This window comes from Anolis sagrei, chromosome 5 (assembly GCF_037176765.1).
Source record: "Anolis sagrei isolate rAnoSag1 chromosome 5, rAnoSag1.mat, whole genome shotgun sequence".
Lineage (NCBI taxonomy): Eukaryota > Metazoa > Chordata > Lepidosauria > Squamata > Dactyloidae > Anolis > Anolis sagrei.
This window is the reverse complement of record NC_090025.1, coordinates 178,190,098-178,210,574: the sequence shown is the minus strand read 5'-3', so window position 1 is coordinate 178,210,574 and position 20,477 is coordinate 178,190,098. Positions and strand designations below refer to the sequence as shown.

General features: G+C 43.0%; 1 protein-coding gene across 1 annotated transcript in view; it reads right to left on the bottom strand.

The window, feature by feature from the left end:
* The window catches only part of B4GALNT3 (beta-1,4-N-acetyl-galactosaminyltransferase 3), a 117,465-nt gene extending 100,404 nt beyond the window's left edge, over nt 1-17,061 (bottom strand). The window contains exon 1 of the mRNA XM_060776741.2: nt 16,279-17,061. Coding sequence (XP_060632724.2) covers nt 16,279-16,474 — 196 coding nt within the window. The 5' untranslated portion in view covers nt 16,475-17,061. The remainder of the gene's footprint in view (nt 1-16,278) is intronic.
* Between the last annotated feature and the right edge of the window lie 3,416 nt (nt 17,062-20,477).

Genomic DNA, 20,477 nt, shown 5'->3' with positions numbered 1-20,477 from the left:
CTATTTGCTTTCCAGCAACAACTATTTTAAAAATATGCTACCTTGGAACATGGAAGGTATTGAACGGACATGTCAATAATTGTTGATATGTCTGTTTTTGATAGATTTGTCAGATTATATTTTACAGCTATCTAAATGTCATCCACTATGGCAATAAAAGTCCATAGGTTAATTGTGTGCTGCATAGAAAGAGCACCTTTGTCCTGAATCTACTACTCGATCAATTTCACCAGGAAATCCTCATCAGTATACAGGCTGCCTAGGACTATAGTTCCCCAATAGGTTCTCTAGTCCTGTGCTATTAAAATATCCCTGTTGTCTTTTTCTAAGTTAAAGATCCCATACTCTTTGAAATTTCACAGATGAAAACCAAGATACATGATCCTCTGGAGCTGACAGACAGAAGCTCACCTTGCCCCGGATTCAAACCGCTGACCTTTTGGTCAGCAGTCCTGCTTGTGCAAGGACTCCTTATCTTCTGAAGATGCCATCCCAGATGCAAGTGAAATATCAGGAGAAAATGCTGCTAGAACATGGCCATACAGCTCAGAAACCACACAACAACCCAAGATACATGGAGCCAAACAATATCAAAGTGCAACCAGATGGCATACATCCAGAGGCGGCCCTAGGTAATTTTCAACGGTAAGCAAACAGTATTTTGGTGCGCCCCCCCCCCCCCCCAACCAATCATTGATATATATTTTCTGTTCGTCGTGGGAGTTCTGTGTGCCATATTTGGTTCAATTCCAACATTGGTGGAGTTCAGAATGCTCTTTGATTGTAGGTGAACTATACATCCCAGTAACTACACTTGCCGCACTTGCTCCCTTGCCTGGCCCTCTTTGGGTCTGGAGGCGTGCCTGAAGACCCCGGTGTGTGCACCAAAAGTCACCTCTTCTCCTGACTTTCACCTCAGCCATTGGGACCAAGAGAGAGAGAGAGAGAGAGAGAGGTGGAGATGCGCACCATTCCTGAAGGTAGGCGCAAAAACAAAGGAAGGAGCAGAGGTGGGAGATACCTCCAGCCAGAGTCTCTCTCTCTCTCTCTCTCTCTCTTGGTCCCAATGGCTGAAGAGAAAGTCAGGAGAAGAGGCGACTTTTGGTGCGCACGCTGGGGTCTTCAGACACGCCTCCGGACTCGAAGCGGGCCAGGCGCAGTGGCTCTGCCCCTTGGCCCACCCGCAGATTGGGGAAAGGAGAGGAGGTGGGTGGAATGCCGGGGGATCAGGAAAGGGAGCCGGTCATGGGGGAGGGATCGAACACAGAGAACAATTGAGTGCTGGCTCTGCTAGCACACCCGGTAGCCAGGTGGAGCAGGAACGAGAGGGGCTAGGCGAGGCTCAAGGGTCCAGCTCCTTTGGGAAGAGGATCGCCCGGCAGCGAGGCAAGAAAGCCGAGGCTCCCCCCAGACTGCTAGGGCTGTTGTGAGCTGAGGGCGCTCCTCAAGCGGCGGTCGAGGGGCATTTTCAGAGGCGCCTCTGTGCCCCTGGCAAAAAAGTATTCTGCGACCACTTACTTCGTGTAATGGATGAGCCACCCCTGCATACATCATTAATGAAGAATAATACACCAGGTTGCCAGGTTGCCTGAGCCAACTGGGAAGGGGCCCCCTCCTCTCCCCCCTGTAGAGTTAATGAAATTCAAACTACTTCTACATTTTGAACTCTATTTGCACCAACTGAAGTAAACTGAAGATGAAAGGGAAAAATTGGAATAGAAAAGCTCTAGGTCATTAAATATGGTTTTCTGTGGGTGAGCAAATGGTGACTACTGGGTGGCATATGTTCTACATCGAAACTAGAGCTGATGTGGTCTATCCTATGCAATTTTCTGACTCAGCTCCCCAAATACCCAAACTCAATCTAAAGTTGACCAAAAACTGATCCGTAACCCTTTTGGTACTAATGTTGGAGCATGGTCTTGGGTCAAAGTGGTCCCTGGTCATAAAAAGGTTGGGAAGCACTGTCCTAGGTAAATAATAGTAAAGGAGGTTTCTTTCTCCTTTAAAAAAACCATTAGGATTATCTCAATACAGAATTGTTCATGTGATCAGAATTAGAAATAGGTGACAGTGCTTATAAATTAATCTAGAGCGAAAATTTGAAGTGTCTGCCTACTCAAGATGTAAACACACCGAGTACAGCTCTAAGTGCCATCTATACCTCCAGAGAAATTTGAACAGAGAGTTTTCTGTTGCAAATGCAAACACATAAATGGAAATAATGATCTGTCGTAAGTCTGCTTCCAGCCCTGGAAAACTACTGAAGGGAGGGGGGATCAGCCTTTGGGTTTTAGAACAACGAATGTTGATGGAGGCTATTTCATCAGCAAAAGCAACAAGAGAAAGTCTGGCTGACACCCAATTATGTGCTGTCACTGGGGTTCCCACCTGGGAGACTGCGCAGAGAGATTTAAAAAATACATACAGAAAATGAAAAATGTTTTGGAACAACATCATTCCCAAGGCTCTGTCCCCATCAGCTTAACTGAAAAGAAAAACAACAACTAGATCTTGCTTTTACCTGAAAAAGGTGGACATCAGGCAGAACTAAAATAGTAAAATGAAAATAAATGACTTGTTTTTCATTCCTAAGAGTCAAAATAGATTTTATTGGTACTATGGTTGCCCTGGCAGTTTACAAGGATGCTTCCAGAAGCCACAAAAAAAAAGGGGGGGGGGGGGAGCAGCAAAAAAATAAATAAATCCAACCTTCAATTATAACCACAGAGATGAATTTTTCTTTAGTTTTATGTGGAGCTCATAACAGGACAGCATATATTGCATCTGAAAGTCAGAGAAGCTTCGGGGCCCTTCCACACAGCCACATAACCCTGAATATCAAGGCAGAAAATCCCACAAAATCTGCTTTGAACACGAATATCTGAATCCACACTGCCATATATTCCAGTTCAAAGTAGATAATGTGGGGTTTTATTCAGCTGTGTGGAAGCGGCCTTACTTTCCTAAATTCAAATGTATTGTGTTGTGGTGTTTTTTCTTCTTCTATTTGATTAAATATGATGCAATCAACACATAAATCTCATTGACTTACTGTGATTAATTTCACAAAACACTATATATTTTTATGAGGACAGAATTACATTTAAATCCATTCCCTCTACAAATTGCAGCTTGATTAATGGGTATATTTTCATTTTCTTTAACACATATTGATCTGTTTCTCTTAGGAAATTACAACCTGTCTCATCCTCCTAAAAATAACAATACAATGACTAATTTTCATTATCTGAATACATCCATACCTACACATGCATCAAGAACTGGGAACAAAGATGCGGTAAAATATTCACAAAACATTTGGAGTATCTCTTTCCTTTACTTTCTGCATTATATGTATATTACATGTCTTTTTCACTTGGTGCTATAGCTATATGCTACTCATTTCCATGTTTTATAATATATGTTCAGAAGAACTAGAAATACAGATCCTTTCTCTAATCCAGTGGTTCTCAACCTTCATAATGCTGCGACCCCTTAATACAGTTCCTCATATTGTGGTGACTCACAACCATAACATTGTTTTTGTTACCTCTTCGTAACTGTGGTTTTGCTACTGTTATGAATTGTAATGTAACTAATACGCAGGATGTATTTTCATTCATTGGACCAAATTTGGCATAAATACCCAATATGCCCAAATTTGAATACTGGTGAGGTTGGGGAAGGGATTGATTTTGTCATTTGGGGGTTGTAGTTGCTGGGATTTATAGTTCACCTACAATCAAAAAGCATTCTGAACTCCACCAATGATGGAATTGAACCAAACTTGGCACACAGAACTCCCACAACCAACAGAAAATACTGGAGGGGTCTGGTGGGCACTGACCTTGAGTTTGGGAGTTCACCTACATTCAGAGAGCACTGTGGACTCCAACAATGATGGATCTGGACCAAACCTGGCACAGATAGCCAATATGCCAAAGTGTGAACACTGGTGGAGTTTGAGGAAAATAGACCTTGACATTTGGGAGTTGTAGTTGCTGGTATTTATAGTTCACTTACAATCAAATAGCATTCTGAAACCCACCGATGAGAGAATTGGGCCAAGCTTCCCACACATAACCCCCATGACCAACAGAAAATACTATGTTTTTGATTGTACTTGGCGACTCCTCTGATACCCCCACATGACCCTCCCAGGGGTCCCGATCCTCAGGTTTAGAAACACTGCTCTAATCAGTCTTAATTAACTCCAGATTTGAAGGCATTCCTTTCCCACACTGTCTTCATATTTGAACATTTGAATATTTGAAAGTTGAATTCACTGTAAATAATATTAATTTATAAAACACAAAAGAACTTAAACCTTTTTAAATGTTCAAAAATAATTTTAATCCCACAAAAGTCAATAGAAATGGTTCCTAGGGAGGAAATGTTTGCAGGCACATATATTTCCAGCAAGCATTTGAAGATGCTCTCTTTCTGAAGAGCTATGAGACTCTTTGTTTTTGTTTTTTTATTGAATGGGCACATCAAAAATTGTGGTACTGTATTATAAATTTAGATAATAGGGTCATTCCATGCCAATTGGTCTAAAATTTTAAAAAGTTCCCACATGATGTTCTTCTCCACTTTTGTTCAAATTTTAGCTGTAGCACCAGTCAGGTATTAAACTAAGTTTCCCAAAATTTGAGGTTGCTGATCTAGACCCCCTTATCTGAAGGATATTGGTCAGCGTGCAGATGAAGAAAATTCAATTTTTGGGGTCTAATAAAATTGAAAATAAATGTGTAAGAATGGGTAGAAATCCTGTACAGTTTTTTTTTTTTTTTTTGCTGATTCCAATGAAATTAATTTTAACATTATGGATGCAAAATCCAGTCAAACAAGTTGACTCAAAGTGTGCATGAAAATGTGTCGAGACTCATCGTGACAAATATTCACACTGCAAAAATTTCCATGCAAATGAAGGCAAGGACTGGAAATGTTGATCAAGCATTATGCTTGTGCTGGACATAATAATGCCAGATTTGCAACTATCCAGCATCTATAGCTGCCCTGCAGGATCTCTTCACTGTCAGCACAAATGGTAAAATCTACCAAAGTTCAAAGCCAATATACTAAAAAAGAGTCTACTTGAATATGTTTGTGAATAGTATCACTTGAAAGAGAAAATGTTGCTTGACAAGACTGATATGTTTTTGTTTTGCAATGCAACCATTAAGTATCCATTTACTTGCAACAAAGTATGGTATATTTTGCATTTAGTCATTATGCTTTATGCACCCTTATGGTCCTGCTAGTTCATTTTATTGGCTACTAAGACATGATACTTAGACAATCTCTATTTCTAATAGATTGCAATTAGAAAATGCATTTGATTGCAGCCAGTTCCCGAGTTACAAACATCAGACTTACAAACAACTTACAGATAAGAATGTGGGTGAGACAACAGGAAGAGAGAGAACTCTACCCTTCAGAAAGGGAAATTCACTTTTGAAAGAGTTATCATGGGGAAAAGGTGTTTCTACTGAAGCTCTATTACCAATCCTTGTTTCCCCAACAAGCAAACAGAAGGAAGAGATTTACAGCAGGTGAAAGAAAGGGAATTAAAACCAAAAAGAAAAAGAGAAAAGTGAACTCATGGATTAAAAGGGGGGTGGAATCAAATTCCTAACCAAAACCAAAGAAGGAAGACCGATACCACGCTTTTTGCTAACCATAGTGCAACCCGTGTATATCTCAGACCAAAAAAGGAGACAGTATTTAAGATAGTGGGAAGAAGAGGGAAACCGAACCAGGAAAGTTAACAACAACATAGGAAAAACCACAAAGCATGAATTCTGCAGTGCTGTAGTCTGAAGCAGCAAACACTGGGGTTGCTCAGTATTTTTACACTCTTAATGGCTTTTCCTGTGGAGTACTGATGCTGGCCACTGCTTGAGACACTTTGAAGAGTGGGAGGAGGGAGGGGAAGAGATGGCTTGGGTTGTCTCCAGTAGTCACCCTATAGCAGCCTGCAGAAGCAAGAGCCGACAACACATAGCAATTATATTCAAATCAGCACTCTTACCCTGAGATTCCACCGCCCACTGTAACAGAGGGGCAGCCGGGATGATTACCATGATCACCATGACATAGGGAACAAAATACTGTATTCTTTAGGCTATTACATTTGCCTACATTTGTGTTAGAGCAAGGGTTGTAAGGCCACTTTTGTGTATGTATGTGTGTGCACGTGTGTATATTATTCATATATATCATAAAATGCTGGCACTGTCTAGTTTTTGCTCAAATGCAAAATTATGAAATTCTGCCCCCAAGGATAAGGATAGCCAATAATATAAAACCGATGCATATACAATAGAAGTGAGCCTATTCACTTCAGTCCAACAGGTGCATCCTGAGGTTGTGGTAATTGAACAGCAGCTACAAACTCACAAATAATCAAATCTATGAAATAGAAACCTGTGAATGCTGGTGTGCGTGTGTGTGTGTGTGATGGTATTACCTAATCTCTATAGAAAGTTATGCAACAACATCTTTTAAAAGAGCCTATTATCCGCTGTGAAAGAAAACAGAAAATGCATTTTCTAAAAGGATGCCTGTCTATTCAAGCATGTATTTGCTTTCTTTTTCTTTTCTTTTTTTCTTTCTTTTTTTTTTGCAGAGTCCACCTGAACTATTTATTAGTATGCCTTTTTTTTTTACAAGTTTAGCAAAAGAATCCCAGGATTTTCCCTCCTGTGTGTTTTCGCCTAGCTTCCTTGTGGTCCATGATGCCAGCTGAAGTTGTCAGCACAATGAATCCGAACTGACACGAAGGTAGCAGGTTGTCCTGCCACTTTTCCAAATCTTTCAGCTGGACATCGAATCTGGGGCTGATCACACCACACTTGTTGAGTCTACCTGTGAGATTAACAACAATCTTTCCAGCTCTGTGGTCATCAATGATCTCAAATTCACCTATGTAACCATGCTTCATCACCACAGTTAAGAATTTTGCTTTTTTATTTGTAACTATTACATATTACTTTTCTTAGATACAAATATATGAATACCAAATGGAATTAACAATCCACTGACTAAAACACATACTAATACTAATAAACTTTATTTATATCCCGCTTTATCTCCCCAGAGGGACTCAGAGCAGATTACAATACACACATGAGGCCAACATTCAATGCCTTTTACATACTATTTATTTATTTACTCTATTTGTATCCCACCTTTCTCTACCCCAAAGGGGACTCAAGGCAGCTTTACATATGGCAAGTATTCAATGCCTTTGGACAGAAAACAGTTAAAATGCAATTCAGCTTAAAAAATCAAAATTAAATGCACATCAAAACATATAACACATTGCATTCACTATTAAAATCACACTATCATAAATCATAAACCGGGGCCATTCCAAAGATAAATTGCACATATTACGAGTCTATTGTTGCATTATAGATTAATCTCCAAAGGTTTGGCCCCAGAACCAGGTTTTCACTTCCTTTCTGAAGGTGAGGAGGGATGCGACATATGTGATGTCATTATGGAGGGAGTCCCACGGCCAAGGGGCCACCACTGAGAAGGCCCTGACTCTCATTCCCACCAGACATGCCTGTGACGGAGGTGGGACTGAGAGCAGGGTCTCCCCAGAATATATTAAGCTCCAAGATGGTTCATAGGAGGAGATACATTCGGACAGGTAAGCTGTATGAACAATGACAAAAAACACAGACAAAGGTAAAGGCCTTTCCCCCTTTTTCCATCTCTGGAGTCTGGAGGCGATGCTCAACTCTGGCCATGGGGAGGTGCTCTTTTTCCATGCCGAGAAGCCTGTTGTCTATAGATATCTCTAATAGTGTTGCTAGCATGTTTGCATATCTGTATGAGGCACCCTTTTACCTTCCCACTGAGGTGGTACCTATTTATCTACTTGTATTGCATGCTTTCAAACTGCTAGGTTGGCAGAAGCTAGGGTTGATAGTCGGGAACTCACCTGACGCAGCTTTCTACAGCTAGCAGTTTAACCCTCTGTGCCACCGCGGCCCCTACAGTATGCTGCAGTCCTATACATGCCTATCCGGTAATAAAACCCACTTAATTCAATAGAGCATGTTTTATAAGAACTTAAGCCATACTGGATCAGGCCAAAGATGTATCTAGTCCAGATTTCCCCACAGTTACCAACAGCTTGTTTACGAGGAACAACTGCACAGACTAAATTATGAAGGTTGGGCAAAGAGAGGTAACTGTCCCAGGTACCATTACAAGACAACCAGTTATTATTTAGCTTTTACAGTAGTTCTCCTGCCAAGAAAACAAGAAGAGGTACCTGTGGGTTCTGTTGACACAAGGACCAATATTCTGACTGGTTTAGTGTACTGTGTGTATTGTTTTGTGCACTGAGAGACATCTTTCTCTGGGCAGCAAAGTACAATGTTTGCTTGTAGTTGGGGCGGGGGGGGGGGGGGGGCAGGAAATCACCTAGAAATTTGGGAACTTCAAAGATGTAGCTCAAAGGGCACATTTTCACTACATTCATACTAGAACAGTTCAGTATATGGCAGTTCAAAGAGGCATCACCGAGCAAGCTGACACACTTCCCCTCATAAAATTGCTTGAATTACTCTAAAGCAGGCATGGACAAACTTCAGCCCTCCGGATGTTTTGGACTTCAGCTCCCACAATTCCTGGCCTCAAGCAGCTGAGGGGGAAAAGGAAGGGGCCTGAGGCCAGGAATTGTGGGAGCTGAAGTCCAAAATACCTGGAGGGCCAATTCCAGTACAACGAGGTTTCTGGAAAGCTACGTGTTAACCATCCAAAAATCAGTAACAGCAAAAAAAATCTATTAAACTTCTGCTGACCTCTTCCTGATATTCACACGACCACTGGAGAAAAAGAAATGATTTGCATTCATGTATGCATGTGCATGGCAATCTCATGAAAATTTGCTAAAATACAGGTCTCATTGAGTTGAGTAGACATATTTCCTGATAACTTTGTTTAGAGTTGAATTTATCCAGTCCTAGATGTGTCTTCATTATTGGTTAATGAACTGTGTTTATTATAGTTCATCTTCTATTCTGTAATCTATGCTTGGTGCATGGCAGCGTAGTGTGCATGTGCAGACAAGGGAGAGCCTACGAAGCTGGAGGGAGGCTTGTGCCAGTGAGTCCTTTCAAGGCATAAGGGTTCTGTGTGGGAATTTTGACCCAATTCTATCATTGATAGGATTCACAGTGCTCTTTGATTGTACATGAACTATAAATCCCAGCAACGATAACTCCCAAATGTCAAGGTCTATTTTCCCCAAACTCCACCAGTGTTCACATTTTGGCATATTGGATATCTGTGCCAGGTTTGGTCCAGATCCAGTTTGGTCCCTGCCAGTCAAAGTTGACAGTACTAAATTTGATGAACCAATGGTCAGATGCCCCTTATAAAGTAGCTTCCAATCTTCTTGTGCTTATCTGGATCTGAGGGCCCTTCCACACAGTCATACAATCCAGAATATCAAGGCAGAAAATCCCACAAGATCTGCTTTGAACTGGGTTATCTGAGTCCATACTCAGATAATGTGGGATTTCCTGTCTTGATATTCTGCGATATAGGGCTGTGTGGAACAACGCTAAGTCTGACAAAGCTGAGTTGAAGTGTTAGCTTATCTTCTCCTGCCACTCACATGTCCATTACTTTTTCAGGCCACAATACCACCCTAAATTCAACTAGTTTTTTTCTGACTATAGAAACAAAACAGAATTGAACTGCTTGGGTGGGAGATACCTGAGGAATACCAGGAACATCCAGGTACAACTAGGAAAGAATCCAGCCTGATACCGTGGAGCCAATTAGAGTTAAACAGCATGGGCTGGGTGGATTAATGGCCTGACAGCAAAAGACAGAAAAACTCTCTATCATAGTGAAAGGATCAATGTGTGCCACTTCTAAGTCTGCTAATTCCAGTTCATTGTCTGATGAGAAATCAAAAATCTATACTTCCAAAGTCTCAGATTTTAATTGTTGTTCTTTAATCATGAGCTTGGGAAGCTCATTGAGAAAAACAGGGTTGATCAAAAACACATTTAGCTCCAAAGAAGACAACTCCAAACTTAAACAAAGTCAATGTATTCGAACACATGGACTCACAATTGGATGAGACCATCGGGTCCACCTAGTCCATGCCCCTTCCATGCAGGATAAACAATCAAAGCATTCTTGACAGATGACCACCCAGCCTCTATGCCTTCAAAATGTCTGCTGAAAAATAGCAGCTTCTCTGGAGAAAGGTTCCATTTGGACTCAAGAAAGATTTCACACTAAACTTCAAATGTTGCGTCCATGTGGATCTTTGAAGACTAGATGATTTAGCACATCTAATAAAATTAATACACATTTACATAACATTTTGCATAAGTGCTCAAAGTACTTCACATATATAGCAGCCATTCTATAAGGTTGCTGTTATATGCCTTACAGCAGCATGGGCAAACTTTGGCCCTCCAGGTATTTTGTACTTCAACTCCCACAATTCCTAACAGCTGGTAGGCTGTTAGGAATTGTGGGAGTTGAAGTCCAAAACATCTGGAGGGCCGAAGTTTGCCCATGCTTGCCTTACAGTATTTTTTAAAAAAATTATGGCAAACCCATTGCCTTGTTGTTGGTAGTGGGTTGTTTTGCTTTCATTTGAGGCTGGGAACATATAAATTTCTCAAGCTCGCCCAGCTAGTATCCATGGCCAAACAGGGATTCAAACTCTCCAGATTTGTAGTCCCAATGCTATACAATGCTGGCTCTCCACAGTTGTGTTATTAACTCACTAAAGGCTGGGTTAAGGCAGTTGGGATGCTTGTAGGGCTCCCTTTCTTTGCCCATGGCCTATTTCATTTATATTTCTTACGCACCTTATACACAAAGCCAGAAGGTAATTTTATACACAGTGTTTTAATAACTGTTTGCACTAAAAACAAAGGTAGCGTGCATTGAAACACCAGAAAACAAAGATGTCATTATCTCAGCCTCTCATGTGGACAATTTGGAAGATTTGGGGGTAAGGGATTCACAACCTGTATCTGTTCAAGTGGATCCAGAATGGGCATTATATTCTCTGCCTCCTGCCTTTTGAATGTGACAGCTGATAAAGCCACCTCAACTTCAAGTTGGCAGTCCTTGAATTACAAGCATCCGACTTACAAATGACTCATAGTTAAGAACAGGGGTGAAACAACAGGAAGTGAGAGAAATCTCCCCCTCAGAAGGGAAATTCACTCCTGGAAGAGTTATCATGAAGGAAAGGTGTCTCCGCTGAAGTTTTCTAATCAATCCTTGTTTCCACAACAAGCCAACTTTTTATTACAGGGACAGAAAGTGAGGAGAAATGTTCTGAATGGTGGCATAGACAGCAAAACAAACACCACAGGGGTGTTAACCCTTTCCTATGCCATCCAATGCAGAGAGAAAGAGAGAGAGAGAGAGAGAGAGAAGGAGAGGGAGAGGGAGAGATGGAGTTACACTTAAAATATATACCTGTCTGATTTACATACAACTTCCGCTTAAGAGCAAACCCACAGAACCTATCTCGGTTTGCTATGAGTTTTCCGGGCTGTATGGCCCTGTTCCCGAAGCATTCTCTCCTGATGTTTCACTCGCATTTATGGCAGGCATCCTCAGAGGTTGCGAGGTCTGAGGATGCCTGCCAGAGATGTGTGCAAAATGTCAGGAGATAATGCTTCTTGAACATGGCAATACAGCCCAGAAAGCTCACAGCAACCCAGTAATTCCAGCCATGAAAGCTTTTGACAACACATAGAAACTATCTTGTTTGTAATTTGGGGACTGCCTGTACAGGTATCTATGTGTTTGGTTGTGTGCTACTCGTCTCCATGGGGCTACGAAGTGGAGTCCACAACATGCGAGTGTGGCGAAGAGCAAACCACAGAGCACCTATTACAATGCAGTCTGAGTCCTGCCACATGCACAATGGAGGACCTTCTTATAGCGACAACAGAGGCACTCCAAGTGACCAGCTACTGGTCAAAGGACATTTCGCATAATGCCAAGTTTTTAAAACTTTGTGTTTTTTAAAATACATTACAACTGTATCTTCATTTTACTTCTGACACGATAAATAAACACTTGCCTCCAATGGGAGAAACCTCACAGGGCTCACAACAGGATGGATATTAGAGGCAAAATTAAGTACTTTGGCCACATAATGAGAAGGTAGGAAAGCTTGGAGAAGACAATGATGCTGGAGAAAATGAAAGGAAAAGAGAAGAGGGGCCAACCAAGGGCAAGATGGATGGATGGTATCCTTGAAGGGACTGTCTTGATTTTGAAGGAGCTGGAGGTTGTGAGCCCTGTTTCTTTCCTTTGCTCTAGACCAGTAGTTCCCAACCTTTTTTGACCAGGGACCACTTGACCAGGGACAGCTCTCCAACATTAGTACCAAAAGGGTTACAAATCAGTTTTTGGTCAACTCTAGATTCATTTTGGGGTGCTGATTCAGAAAGTTGCATCGGATAGACCACATCACCTCTAGTTTCTAATACAGAACATATGCCACAGTCAGCGACAAGGAAGGAGTGACAGGCGGCACAAAAGGAGCGGAAATTAAAATAAAATAAAATAAAGAGGAAGTAGGCTTGCGGACAAGATTTTCATCCGCACAGCCAACTGGTGGTCTGCAGCCCTCAGGTTAAGAGCCACTGCTCTAGACTCGCAGAAGGAAACTCTGGACTTGAGAGGGCTCTTTGCACATGCTCAAAGGGACTTTCTCCCTCAGGGAGTAGAAAAGTGACATTGAGGAGAGTAAGAACCACACTCCCAGTATACTCTTGGAGCACATCTATAGCTTGAATGCAAGGAGTCATGGCAGTGAAAGTGGTTGTCAAAGTGTATCCATACTACAGTGTAGACCATGCATGGGCCAATTTGGGCCCTCCAGGTGTTTTGGACTTCAACTCTCACCATTCCTAACAGCCTCGAGTAGTCCAAATGGACCCATATGAATTTAACATTTGGCGCTTTTTGAATTGATGCCAACTGGTTGAATCAATGGCAGCTAGTTTTATCTACTAATGTTTTAAATTTTTTGATTTAATGTTATATATGTAACAGGGGTTGTTTTTATAATTTTATGTGATTGTTTATACTTATGTACCATTTGTTACTTACGGTATGTTATATGTGCACCTTGGAGTGCCTTTGTAAGTCCCTTCGGTGAGATGGTGACGCGATATAAATAAAGTTTATTATTAAGTTTATTAGTTCTACATAGTTTAGGGGTAGGAAAATAAAAGCCTTGAAGCATGACCCAAGGCTGTTTCTGAGGCCACAAATCCTTTTATATACTCCTGAGATAAGGTTGCTGCTGCTGTGTACCTTGAAGTAAATTTCTGACATGGCAACTCTAAGGTCACTCTAGTATGGGATATTTGTGGCAGGATTTATGCAGTGGGAGGTTGATTTTTGCCTCTGAGACAGGGTGATTTGGATGAGCTTACCCAACAGATTTCTGTGGCTGAGTAGGGATTCAAACCCTGGTCTCCTGAGTAATAGTTTAAACCACTACACAACACTGACCTGATTTATTTGGTCATGCTAAACCAACTTTATTGGATAACCCAGGATGGGACAGCTTGGGCTCTCCAGGAGATTTGGACTTCAACTCCCACCATTTCTAACAGCCTCAGGCCCCTTCCTTTTCCCCCTCAGCCACGAAGCCATTCTTCTGTGTCCTAATCTCCAGAGAGATTTAAAATGAGGGGAAACAAACAGGCACATAAAATCACTCTCAACAAGAGATTCCCCCCAGGCGCTTCCAGGCCATTGAATGCAAATCAAGGTGATCAGCTGAAACATTACCCTAGTCCAGGGGTAGGGAACCTTCGGCTCTCCAGGTGTGGTGGACTTCAACTCCCACAATTCCTTGAGGCTCATGTAAGCCTTTGGGGCAAATGCCGATCCTCAAGGAATTGTGGGAGTTGAAGTCCACCACACCTGGAGAGCCGAAGGTTCCCTACCCCTGCCCTAGTCATTCCACAGATATATAAACCCATTTTTCCTACTTCCAACAGACCTCACTACCTCTGAGGATGCTTGCCATAGATGCAGGCGAAACGTCAGGAGAAAAATTGCCTCCAGAACATGGCCATATAGCCCGGAAAAACCTACAACAACCCAAAGACATGATAGCCATGTATGCATATGTGAGAGGAAGTCATAGGGAGGAGGGAGCAGGCTTGTTTACTGCTGCCCTGGAGACTAGGATATGGAACAATGACTTCAAACTACAAGAAAGGAGATTCCATCTGAATATTAGGAAGAGCGTCCTGACTGTGAGAGCTGTTCAGCAGTGGAACTCTCTGCCCCGGAGTGTGGTAGATGCTCCTTCTTTGGAAGCTTTTAAACAGAGGCTGGATGGCCATCTGTTGGGGGTGCTTTGAATGCAGTTTTCCTGCTTCTTGGCAGGAGGTTGGACTGGAAGGCCTATGAAGTTTCTTCCAACTCTATGATTCTATGATTCTATAAGAAGACACTCCAAAACTGTCTCTGTGCTTCTCTGTGCTTCAGCAAGCGCCTGCACAGTTCAAGCCTGAAGAATGTAACATTCCCTGAATAATGAAGCTTTCCCAGAATAATGGCTGAGACTGGTCATAGACCAAAGTGAGTGACCACATATGCGGACTGAGTTGAACATGATTTTACCTTGGCGATTTGGTATATATGTATTTGATCTATATGTATTTTAATCTTGTATTGTTGTATGATGTTTTAACTTGTATTAGTAGCACTGAATCCTTGCTCAGGGGTTGTCGTGTCAGGAGCGACTTGAGAAACTGCAAGTCGCTTCTGGTGTAAGAGAATTGACCGTCTGCAAGTCTTGAGAAACTGCAAGTAGCTTCTGGTGTGAGAGAATTGGCCGTCTGCAAGGACGCTGCCCAGGGGACACCTGGATGATTTGATGTTTTATCACCCTTGTGGGAGGCTTCTCTCATGTCCCCGCATGAGGAGATGGAGCTGATAGAAGGAGCTCATTCACCTCTCCCTGGATTCAAACCTGTGACCTGTCAATCTTCAGTCCTGCCAGCACAGGGGTTTAACCCACTGTGCCACCGGGGGCTCCTTGCCAGGCCCGTAGCCAGAATTTCGATTTGGGGGGGGGCTGAGTTTGTTTCAGGGGGGGGGGTCTGAGTGAAAGAGGGTCTACCCTAGCAAACCTTTTGTATCGTTACCCCAATACCCCCATGCATATGGGATATATTGAGCATGGTGATCAGATCATGATATGAATAAACATAACAGTTTAAATAATGCACCAGTAAGGCCTTTTCGCAAACCACCATGAGAATTTCTGGCCCCTCAAGCTCTCCCCCCCCCCCCCCCGCTACATGCCTGCTCCTTGCTGTAAGCCGGTCTGAGTCCCTCTACAGTGGTGTGAAGATCGGGATATAAAAGTTTTATATATAAATATATAAATAATAAATAAATGTAACAGTAGTCAAAAGTCCCAGGCTCAGCTAGTTCCTTGGGCTAGCTGAGCCTGGGACTTCTACAGAGGTGTCCCTCTACAAAGGTGTGAAGATCGGGATATAAAAGTTTTTATATAAATAAAAAAATTATATAAATAAATAATAAATAAATGTAACAGTAGTCAAAAGTCCCAGGCTCAGCTAGTTCCTTGGGCTAGCTGAGCCTGGGACTTCTACAGAGGTGTCCCTCTACAAAGGTGTGAAGATCGGGATATAAAAGTTTTTTATATAAATAAAAAAATTATATAAATAAATAATAAATAAATGTAACAGTAGTCAAAAGTCCCAGGCTCAGCTAGTTCCTTGGGCTAGCTGAGCCTGGGACTTCTACAGAGGTGTCCCTCTACAGAGGTGTGAAGATCGGGATATAAAAGTTTTTTATATAAATAAAAATGTATTTATATAAATAAATAATAAATAAATGTAACAGTAGTCAAAAGTCCCAGGCTCAACTAGCTCCTGGGGTGTAGCCCAACTAATCAACTTCCTGCATCTTATTTTACAGTTGACACACACAAACTGATTTCTTTCATGCTCCAATATAAATAAGTCAAAGAAGGATTTGGGGGTTGATTTTTTGGACTAAAATTTCTAGCACTTTTAGTGTATCTCCATATATATATAGAAGGTCCTGAGGCTGTTAGGAATGGTGAGAGTCGAAGTCCAAAACACCTGGAGGGTCGAAGTTGGCCAATGCCTGGCGTAGATGCCTCCAGGGATGGAGGAAGACTTCATGAAACTTCCCAGTCCCCCAGCATTACTCCCTTTCCTTGTGTCCACTTACTGCGGCTCAAGGGGTGCCCCCTTCCTCCTCCTCTTCCTCCTCCTCCTCCTCCTCCTTGGCCATCCAGTGCTGCCAGCTCGAGGGAGGCGGCCCAGAGCGCCCCGGCCAGGAGCGCCAAGGCCAGCCAGAGTCCGAGGCGCTTCCTCCGCAGGGCCAGCAGCAGCCCCTTCAGCACCGGGAACGGGCGGCACCTCATCCCGGCTCAGTCAGTCAGTCCCGGGCGGAGACCATGCTCAAGTTTGCCCGACTCTCTGGGCTCTTCCCGCTTCCTCTCTTCCTCCTTGGGAAGGTCCTCTCCGCATCTGAGCTCCAGCCGGCACTTCCCTCTCCCTTTGGCCTCTGAGCTTCCCTGGTATTAGTCTCGTCCCATCTTCTCCGGCTTCCCTTTTCTACCTCCAACTCTTCCTTTCCTTTCCTTGAAGTCTATATTCTGTGGAGTCTCCTCCAGCTCCTTTCTTTGCTGCTCCGTCTCATTTCCTCCACCAAACCTCTCTCTGTCCCGTCGTCTCTTTGCGCGTCCTGTCCTCCTCTCTCCTCGGCGACTGCCTTCCTTCGCCCTCTTCCTCCCACACTCACTCACTCACTCGCTCACTCACTCTTTCCCTCCAATGCAAACAAACGCACAGAAGGAGGGACCTCGAGGGAGGGAAAGAAGGAAGGAAGAAAGGAAGGAAGGAGGGAAGCCGCCCGCCCTGTTTGCTCCTCGCGCTCCCGACTTTCTTACTCGTTTTCTTTCTTTTCCTCTTCGCTTAACACACCTGTCTGTATCTTCCCAACCCAACTGGAGTCATTGTAGTTGTTGTTTTGAAGACCTACACGCCACCTTCAGAAGCATACGGGAAGCTCCTCGGCCTGTCATTGAACATCCAGAAAACCAAAGTGCTCTTCCAGCAGTCACCAGCCAATCCCTCTCCAATGCCAGAAATGCAGCTTAATCGTGTAACGTTAGAAAATGATGACCATTTCTATTACCTTGGCAGCTACCTCTCCACAAAAGTCAACATTGACACGCCTGAGCTCTGCGAGTGCAGTTTTTTTCAGAATGAAGCAGAGAGTGTTTGAGGACCAAGGGAGACCAAAGTGCTTGTTTATAAAGCTATTGTCCTCCTAGCCCTGCTATATGCCTGCAAAACATGGACTATCTACAGACTTCACATGCAACTCCTGGAACGATTTCATCAGCGTTGCCTCCAGAAAATCCTGCAAATCTCTTGGGAAGACAAGCAGACAAATGTCAGTGTGCTGGAAGAAGCAAAGACCACCAGCACTGAAGCGATGGTCCTCTGCCATCAACTCTGCTGGATCGACCACGTTGTCCGAATGCCTGAACACCGTATCCCAAAGCAGTTGCTCTACTCCGAACTCAAGAAGGGAAAACGGAATGTTAGGGGACAGGAAAAGAGATTGAAAGATGGGCTCAAAGCTAACCTTAAAAACTCTGGTATAGACACCAAGAGCTGGGAAGCACTGGCCCTTGAGCGCTCCAACTGGAGGTCAGCTATGACCAGCAGTGCTGTAGAATTTGAAGAGGCCCAAATGGAGGGCAAAAGAGAGAAATGTGCCAAGAGGAAGGCATGTCAAGCCAACCCTGACCGGGACCGCCTTCGACCTGGAAAGTGATGCCCTCACTGTGGAAGAACATGCAGGTCAAGAATAGGCTCTACAGTCACCTACGTACCCGCTAGGATACTGAACTTGGAGGACAATCTTACTCGGACAACGAGGTGGCACAGTGGGTTAAACCGCAGAGCTGCTGAACTTGCTAACTGAAAGGTCACAGGTCACAGGAAATTCCATCTGAACATGAGGAAGAACTTCCTAACTGTGAGAGCCGTTCAGCAGTGGAACTCTCTGCCCCGGAGTGTGGTGGAGGCTCCTTCTTTGGAAGCTTTTAAACAGACGCTGGATGGCCATCTGTCAGGGGTGATTTGAATGCAATATTCCTGCTTCTTGGCAGGGGGTTGGACTGATGGCCCATGTGGTCTCTTCCAACTCTTTGATTCTATGATTCAATGATTCTATGATTCTCGGTTCTAATCCGGAAAGTAGCGTGATCTCAAACTCTTAGATCCATCTTATGCCAACCAGCTGTTCAAAAACATGCAAATGTGTGTAGATCAATAGGAACCGTTATACCGGGAAGGTAACGGCGCTCCATGCAATCATGCCGGCCACATGACCTCGGAGGTGTCTATGGACAATGCCAGCTCTTCGGCTTAGTAATGGAGATTAGCACCAACCCCCAGAGTTGGACACGATTAGACTTAATGTCAGGGGGAAACCTTTACATTTACCTGCCTAGTTTCCAACAGACCTCACAACCTCGGAAGATACATGCCATAGAGGTGGGCGAAGCGGTAGGAGAGAATGCTTCTGGAACATGGCCATACAGCCTGGAAAACTCACAGCGACACAATATTCACGACTGTACACAGTTTCAAGTATCCATGGGAAGGGGTGTCTTGGAACATGTCCTCCATGGATATGGGAGTCATACTGTATGCAAAGGTATCTTGTAGCATCTTTGAGACTACAACGTTTACACCAAGAAGCCTGCTTCCTTTTGACAACTTAAGCCTATTAAGTACCTAGAAACAGACATTTATAGTCAGGCCATATATGTGAGCAACAAGAGAATGCAAAACTTGTGGGTATGATGATGAAGTGGCAAGTGCAGTTTCAGCAATGGATCTGCACCTGATAAAGGGGACTTCAGGCTGCAAAAGTTGATGCTACCGACTTCTTCCTTTTGGTTAGTCTCAAAGATGCTGTAAGATTGATTTGCATACTGATACAGATTAAAACCACAATTTCTTTGAATTCCAGATCCTTTTAAGGTAGCATTAGGCAACATTTATATTTGAGAGGGCTTTTTGATTTGGTGTTGTTCCTGGACTCCTAGATTATCGTTATGGTTATTGCATAGTCTCATTTCCTGTTCAAGTTATGACTTTTCCTACTTTTCTCCAGTCCACCTGGCATGGCAATAGTCACCCATGCTCTAGTTATGTTTCAGGGGTATTCAAAAGGTTGGTTTGTTTTTGCATAAAAGGACATTAAAGGAATCCAGTTGCATCTTTGAAACCAACTGGATTTTTTTCTAGTGATAGTAGTTTCTACTATCCCTTTATGTTTTTTTTCCGGTTATGCTGTGCCTTTTATTGCTACATGCATTTACCCACAAAGGGTACACAAAGCTTCAGCATGTGCAAAATGTGGAGATAGGTTGCTAAATGTCATCTGGGATCAAACACAAATGCCATTTAGCATTATTTTTTTTCAAACACAGAAAGACCTGTACCAGTTGCTAGTTGCCAGTTGCTTTCTATGCTTAAAATTAAAGTGACTTGCCCTTAAACAGCTTTCGGGCACCTAACTTCATTATGAAGTGTCCAGATGTTAAGAGAGAGACTCCTTAAAATCTTATTATAATGACAGTTTTTTTCATCTTTTGGAAAGGTTTCCATGATGGACATTTGGAAGGAAGGTTGCTTTCTGAAATGCAGTCTAAACACTTTTGGGGAGGGGGTTAAAAGTGGGGCCGTGGTAGCACAATGAGTTAAACCACTAGCTGCAGAAAAACTTGCTAACCAGAAGGTTAGCAGTTTGAAGCCCTGGGTCAGGGTGAGCTCCTGCTGTTAGCCCTAGCTCCTGCCAACCTAGCAGTTCAAAAACATGTAATGTGAGTAGATCATTAGGTACCACCTTGGTGGGAAGGTAAAAGGTATCCATGCAGCCATGCCAGCAAAACATGACCAGGAGGGTCTATGGACAACAGGCATGGAAAAATGGAACAAGAGCACCTCCCCATGGCCAGAGTTGAGCATCACCTTCAGACTTTTATACAGTGTCATTGTTCACTGCATAAAAGGCATTGAATGTTTGCAAGTAAGGTTTATATATCTGTGGAATGTCCGGAGTGGGAGAAACAAATCCCAACAAAGAATTCCCTCAGACAGGAAGCATCCAGGCTTTGAAGCTGTAAGGCCATTCAATGCTAATCAAGGTGACCAATTGCAACAGTCACACTTTCCTCAAACAGGCAAGAGTTTTTTCTCCCACCCTGTACGTTCCACAGATATATAAACCTCACTTGCGTAGTTTCTAATAGACCTCACAACCTCTGAGGTTGCCTGCTATAGATGTGGGTGAAACATCAGGAGAGAATGCTTCTGGAACATGGCCATACAGCTCAGAAA